Source organism: Babylonia areolata, chromosome 1 (assembly GCF_041734735.1).
Source record: "Babylonia areolata isolate BAREFJ2019XMU chromosome 1, ASM4173473v1, whole genome shotgun sequence".
In the NCBI taxonomy this organism is placed as follows: Eukaryota; Metazoa; Mollusca; class Gastropoda; order Neogastropoda; family Buccinidae; genus Babylonia; species Babylonia areolata.
Window position 1 is genome coordinate 41767812 of NC_134876.1, and position 7500 is coordinate 41775311.

Below are 7500 nucleotides of genomic sequence, written 5' to 3' on the forward strand. Positions count from 1 at the left end.
CTGATCCACAAGTAATGATACACCTAGTAGACAAAAAAGAGAGATATAGTCGGAGAGAAAAAAAGTCGTTATTTGACTGTTGTGTCTGGGCTTAAATCACGCCCGATTTACGTAATACCAGGGACTAGCTATTTCGTGGCCAACTGAAGAGCCATGCTTTGACATGACAACAAAGATCGAAGAGCACTTTCCTCAGATGGCCTCTCTTCATCCTCATTTTACCCATTTTGTACGAACAGGAAACCTTGTGTGTGTGTGTGTGCGTGCGTGCGTGCGTGCGTGTGTGTGTGTGTGTGTGCATGGGTCCGTGCGTGTGTGTGTGTGTGTGTTCATGCGTACGTACGTGCATGCATGTGTACAGGGGAGGGGTGGGGAGAGGGAGATTTATTTTTATTTCTTACTTTCCATGGACTGATTTCAATGTGACTTGGACACCAATGAATCAGATTGACTATGACTTCGGTCGAGAAAACTGTTTTTGAAAAGGTGTCTTCAGGACAGTAAAGCTAGCCAGTTTTCTGTGCAACTTGCACAAAAATGCATTTTTTCTTTTGTTGTTGTTGTCGTTATTGAAAGATATAAATTGTAATTCCGCTTTCGATTTTTTCTGCTGTTGTTATTATTTTTTTGTGTCTGTTGTTGTTGCTAGTGTTGTTGTTGTGCTTTGTTGAGTTATATATTACACGTTATGCTATTTCTCATGCACGCACAAGAGGTAGTGAGATGAGAATGGGAACATTTTCATAAAATAACTGTGTTCATTGAATGCATTCATGAGTCATTTCAATATTCTTGCTTGTTAGAGTATATTTCTTCCACTCCAAACGTTCAAGAAGTTTGGGTTTGGTTTTTTTTCGTTTGTTTTTGTTGTTGTTGTTGTTTTGTTATTATTACCTTTTTTTTCTTTTTTTTTACTTTTACCTATTTTCTTTCTTTTAATTTTTTTAGGGGTAACATGCATAACTAGAACTAATTCCGCTTACACTCTGCATCGTCGCCTTTATGTCCCACACGTGTTTGATTCCTTTGTTGTTTGCTGGTTTATTTGCCTACCTGTGTGTGTACATATTTGTTTGTATCTTTACAATTGCCGCAGCCATGTAGTGGGATTTACATTTATGCCTTTCTTTGAAAAAAAAAAGTTTTGAATTCCAGAACAAGTAACAGTACTCTTGCTTGTAATCAGATACTCAATAAAGGATGATTTTTAAAGCTTCATTATTTCTAAAGATTCATTATATTGTTCGCTTCAACCCATCTCTCTCTCTCTCTCTCTCTCTCTCTCTCTCTCCCTCTCTCTGAGGAGCTGTAGCCTAAAATAAATAATTTTTTTCACATTCTCTCTCTCTCTCTCCCTGTCTGTCTTTCCCACCCCTTTTTTTTCTCTTTTTCACACACACACACACACGCGCGCGCGCGCGTGTACACACGTATACACATACAAACGCGCAGACACACACTCAGTTATACACAAGACACGTACACACACACACACACACACACACACACTCGGCGAAGATGGTAAGTCGTGCTGCACGATAGTTCTATATTGAACTGAAATCAGCAGAGATCCACTAAAAACGGCCCCCAGAAAAAGTTGCAGTAAACTTGGTACGATGTTCAAGTTGCTGAAAGTAACGCCATGTCACATTTGTTCGAATACACACACGCCCACTCACCCACCAACTCACACCACCCATACATCCCGAAACTCCCCATTCACACACAACAATAAGAACAACAACGCGTTTGCTGTCATTCCCATGTTGCTAATAGCAATCATAATTAATGTACGTAATATTTCATGCATTTTATACCGTTGACTCTTATGGGCGCAATAGCTGAGTGGTTAAAGCGTTTGACTTTCAATCTGAGGGTCACGGGTTCTAATCTCGGCGACGGCGCCTGGTGGGTAAAGGGTGGAGAATTTTCCCATCTCCCAGGTCAACATAATTATGTGTAGACCTGCTAGTGCCTGATCCCACTTCGTGTGTATACACAAGCAGAAGATCAAATGCGCACGTTAAAGTTCCTGTAATCCATGTCAACGTTCGGTGGGTTATGGAAACAAGAACATACCCAGCATGCACACCCCCGAAAGAGGAGTATGGCTGCTTACATTGCGGGGTAAAAACAGTCTTACATGTAAAAGCCCACTCGTGTACATTCGAGTGAACGTGGGAGCTGCAGCCCACGAACGCAGAAGCTCCGAGATCTAAGAAACACATTATTTTTTCCTATTTCGGATTGTTCATGGTGTGATTCTTTTCTTTTCAATGGCATTACGAACCTTGTATAATCTGCTAATAGATTTTCATTGATCGTCGGTCTCTATTTTTGTAGCTTACAGTGAATAATGTGTACAGTCGTCCATGGCTTCTTGCTGAATGAAGACTATTGATTTATGCTTCGCCTTTTGTTTGTTTGTTTGTTTTTCCAAAGGCAAGTTCATATACATATAATCTGGGGGTCAAAGATGTTGTCGTGATCAAAACGCGCTCGATGTGTTTCGATTTGATCAGAACGACATATTTTCCTCCCAGATCTGAACAATTTAATCCAAGATCCAATATTTCTATATACATATTAGAAATGATAACACAGTTATTGGTACTAGTCGAAGAAATAGTATCAATAACAAAAAAATAATTATCATCGGGATGATGATAACAAAATAGCAATGAGAAGAAAGAAAGAACAAGAAAAATTAAATGCGTTCCAGATGCCATATTCATGGTTGGCATGTGGTGTGCAGTTTTTGCTTGTCCATATCAATACTCTTCTTTTCTTCTTCGTTCGTGGGCTTTTGCAAACGAGTGGGCTGTTGTACACGAGTGGGATTTTACGTGTATGGCCGCTTTTACCCCGCCATGCAGGCAGCCATACTCCGTTTTCGAGGGTGTGTATGCTGGGTATGTTCTTGTTTCCATAATCCACCGTACTCTGACACGGATCACAGGATCTTTTTCGTGCGTATTTAATCTTCTGCTTGTGTATACACACGAAGGGGGTTCGGTTCAGGCACAAGCAGGTCTGCACATATGTTGACCTGGGAGATGGGAAAAATCTCCACCCTTTACCCACCTGGCGCCGTTACCGAGATTCGAGCCCGGGACCCTCAGATTGAAAGTCCAACGCTTTAACCACTCGGCTACTGCGCTCTTCGTCGCTATCAATACACAATTAATTAAAGCACTGCACTATTGTTGACTTCTGAATGGTTATTATCAAAGTTAACAGAAAACAGGAATTGACAAATACGATATATTCTGCCCTTAACAAAATTGCTCTAAATTCTATCATTAAAAAAAAAAAAAATTAAAGCACGTAGACTGTTAGAGGTTTTGTGTGCCACGATCGACGACAGCTCTCGCGCGACCAAATCAAAATGGATGACGCAAAACCACAGCGGTGATGAAATATCACATTTTAAAAACCAATTTACGCTATCAATGTATTGTGTAGAAAATTTATCACTCGATTTTGGTAGACATATTTACCACCATTTATTCTATCATCGCCATATAAGTTTTTCTGTGTACATTTTAGCGATCTTTTTCTTTTTTCCATGATTCGTTCTAGTGGATGAAGTGCGTTTTTCACAAGTGAGCTTTGAAGGCCTTGTCTTTTTTTTGTCTTTTTCCTACAAAGTCAGACTCAGGCTAACATAAGACGTCATTTTCTTTCCAGCGTCATAGAAATCGTCAGACACAAAGATGGCCCACATTGTGTTCTACAAAGTTCTGTGAAAGAAAATGTCCAAGAAAGTTGCTACGAACTGCTCATGCAGAGTGAATACCCTCATCTGAAAGGTAAGCCTGGTAGATATCCTGGCAATATTATGAACCTGAATACATCGTGCTTGGGGCCTCAGTGCGAGGCCTGTTCACCATCAAAACTTATTGCCTCACTCCTGCATGCTTGGCGGTCTAGGTCTTAAAGTTCTACTTAATCAAGTCAAACCTTGTTGAAATTCGTTTGATAAATTGGCCCTGTAGGCATCGAGTCTGGACTTCAGGCAGTTCACCGTCGGCGCTGGTTCCACCTGATCTGGGAGGCTGTTCCAGGAGTTCATGACTCGTTCTGCAAAGTAATAGCTTCTGATCTGCAGTCTGCTGTGTCCTGGAAGTCTACTATGACTGACGAACAATTTGTTTATGTCTTGTAAACTCTTACGCCAGTCAACAGGATTATGCGACGCGTACCTATCAAGATGAAGATCAAGAAGATCAAGCGATATAACATGTCGAACAAGCAGCAGGATATGGATCCAAACGTACGATAACGTCATAATAGATATTAGAGCCTATTACATTGACCCGAATGAGGTATAGATTTTTACGAACAATAGATCACATTTTCATTGTTACTTGATCCCGTGTTGTAAATGTTTCATAAACAAGGAAAAACAACTGACAGACTGCAGTACTTGAGTGACATGCATTTGTTCTAAAACATTTGGCTGACCGCAGAAACTGCTGATTGTTTAGTACGATCTCAATATCAGTATCACTGTCTCGTCAGTCTTGATGATTATACAATAACGCTAGAATATATTACTTTATTGGACTAAATCATGCACAGTTGAAAGCAGATAGGCTTCCACAAGATTCTTTTCATGAAGGCCAGGGTCTAGTGTCTGTGGGTAAAGGTGGTTGTGATGGGATTATTACACCTCATTAGTTTTTTACTCACATGTGTAAACAGTGTGAGTCTTTGTAATAATCAGGTGTTCGGCTCTGTGTGTGTGTGTGTGTGTGTGTGTGTGTGTGTGTGTGTGTGTGTGTGTGCTCTTTTCAATGTTCTTGGCTAATTGTTCTGGATATCAGTTGATGACTAAAAAAAAAACCCAAAAAAACACCACTTTCTATTGTTTTTTTTCTCGGCAGTCAGTGGGTTTAAGATCATACTGCACACTGAACAGAAGTTTAGTTTCATCAGATTTTGGTACCAAACAGAAGCAAGATACATGCGTTTATCATTTATGCAGTCTTCGTTATTTTTTGTTTCTCATGCCAAACACTGTACTTATCTGTGCCAAGTCATATTCAGACCTTGTCTGTTTCAGGTGAACGACTGAAGTGATACCACATTCGGGATTAATGAACATGAGTTGTCCTTGAACACAAAAATAAACCAGCTGGACATTTCATCTTCTGGAATGAGCAAGGGGTTTTACAAAACAAATTTCGTGTACGGCCCTCGAGTTATTTTTTTCCTTTTGCGAGCACCTTGTGTGACATGTCTGACCAAGAACCCAGTATCATCACAGGGAATACCAAGCCTTTCTCTAATTTTGATTACTTCATCTTTTCTGCCATCTTAGGGATCTCGGCCTCTATTTCAGTCTACTATACATGGAAAGTTCGTGAGGATCAGACTTTGAAACAATACCTCCTGGAAGGGGGCTGTATGCAAGTGAGTATACCCATCTCTCTTTCTGCCTAAAGCTTGCCCAACCCCATACTTATTTATGTTCCTCAAACCATCTTTGAATCTGTGTTGACCTGTAGTTCACATGGACTATCGCTCTAATCAAAAAACAAGGTATCTATAATGCATCGCCAGTAAAGGGTGTCATAGCTTCTGTGGAGGAAAATAGCTGGCTACCGTCCATTTTAAAAACTAAATTTTACAGGGAGATGATGGCTGGTGAAAATTGCCTGGCGAACTTTGGAGATGTGATTAGTTCTTTATGTGTGTACACGAATTACACTCTAGTATCATGTTGCCTCTACGGGTTCAGAAACCCCATTGGAGAAAGTGTAGGATGGATTTTTATTTAATGTCCCGTCACGGATGCTGGTGGTAGCAGACATATGAAGTAAGTGTAATGCAGTGTGACTTACAAGTGATTCAATGCAGATACTTCCTGTGATGCTGTCCATGCTGGCCACCTTCCAGTCTGCAATCACCTTGCTGGGCACGCCTGTAGAGATATACCGGTACTCAACCATCTACTTCTACATTGGCATCGGTTATGTACTGGTGATGGGAGCGGCAGCGCACATCTATATACCCATCATCTATCGCCTCCACATTACCAGCGCTTATGAGGTCGGTTCGTTTTTTAGTTTGTTTATTGGCTCACATGAGTGAGGAAAGTATGTAGTAACCATTTAGGTTATCCGTGTGTGTGTGTGTGTGTGTGTGTGACTGACAAAGTGAAGTTTAACGATCTATTAGCTTAACGCCCTTAAGGTCAAGCTGTTCTGGACAGATGTCCGCGGCTGTCTTTTGTCAGTGGTAGACAGGTGTTCAATGCTGTGGTCCGTATGATGTCGCAGCCGTAAAGAGGGAATCGTTGTCCCAGTGGGTGTCGGTGTTGTTCTGTGCTGTAGTCGGCCGGGTATCTTTCTCGGCTGTAGTCTGATGTTTTCTTGACGGTTGTCTTTACGCATTGTGAGATAACATTTTCTTTTTTCTCGTCGTTGGTTACATTGTAGTCTCGACTCTGTGTGTGTGTGTGTGTGTGTGTGTGTGTGTGTGTGTTGTGCCCGTATGTATGAGCTTATATCACAGATTGACATAAGTTTACAGTTGGGCCAACAGCAAATTAAGAGCTGTATTATCAATGGGTACTCCAATGCAATGGGAAATCATTTACAGCTTAGTCTTTTGTGAAGGACTATGACTCTCAAACTAGGAGGCAAAATTGCACTGGCTCTTCGTGCTGCAGCCCTGGGGGCAAGTTGGCCTTTGAGGACTATCCCAATGCCGACTGTCCTAAAACCCTCTTGGCCGAGAGAGAGTGGGAATGTAACTTGTGTATGTGTCTCTGTCTGCGTGTGAATGTCCGTGGTTAACATTTACACACAAAATTGGAAAGATGCCATCCAGCCTTGACATTGATACGTGTCGGGACCGCTAAAGTAAACTGTCATTGAGAAAAATGATGGCGCATTTGAAAGCAGAGTAAACATTTCGACAGTCAGTGTAAACTTTGAAGTTGAGAAAATGTTTCTGTATCATGTTTTCCAGCAGGAGCGGCACAATGTTGTGTATGACAGTTGCCATTGCACAATGAGGCATGGCTACCGGAGAATAGGAGGATAAGGAATTGAAACAGAACCAGGGAGATAGCAAGGAATATGGGACTGTTAGTGCGTGCAAGGTGTGTAGGGAATATACAAGTGGAAGCAACTGATGAGGAAGGAAAACTAATTAGCCTACAGAATACCTTGCTTGAATGTTGTATAACATATTGTATACACAGTGAGTAATTCACTACATGTAATTCAGTTTTCCAGATTTCAAGTCAGATTATCAGTCAATTATAAATAGACAATCGGTTGATATTGATCAGTCAGTCAGTAAATCAAATAGTCATCCAGCCAGTTAACCAGCCAACCGACTACTCAACCTATCAGTCCAAACACTTTGCCTGATATTTGTGTTTCAGTACTTGGAGAGGCGGTTTGGGAAGTCAGTGCGAACAGCAGGCTCTGTGACCTTTATCGTGCAGATGGTGGGTATTGTCCACGCGTTGTCTCTTATGTG

At 41.2% G+C, this 7500-nt stretch overlaps 2 protein-coding genes across 3 annotated transcripts in view; both read left to right on the forward strand.

Moving 5' to 3' along the window:
* LOC143283066 (sodium-coupled monocarboxylate transporter 1-like) overlaps positions 1–1218 on the forward strand; it is a 45165-nt gene extending 43947 nt beyond the window's left edge. For both annotated transcript variants that reach the window (XM_076589094.1, XM_076589103.1), the window contains exon 17: positions 1–1218. This exon is cut by the window's left edge and continues 1777 nt beyond it. The gene's annotated coding sequence lies outside the window, so the exon portion shown is untranslated.
* A 4023-nt stretch (positions 1219–5241) lies between these two features.
* LOC143281760 (sodium-coupled monocarboxylate transporter 1-like) overlaps positions 5242–7500 on the forward strand; it is a 31779-nt gene continuing 29520 nt past the window's right edge. Inside the window, exons 1-3 of the mRNA XM_076587079.1 lie at positions 5242–5418; positions 5866–6057; positions 7403–7468. Coding sequence (XP_076443194.1) covers positions 5242–5418; positions 5866–6057; positions 7403–7468 — 435 coding nt within the window. The remainder of the gene's footprint in view (positions 5419–5865; positions 6058–7402; positions 7469–7500) is intronic.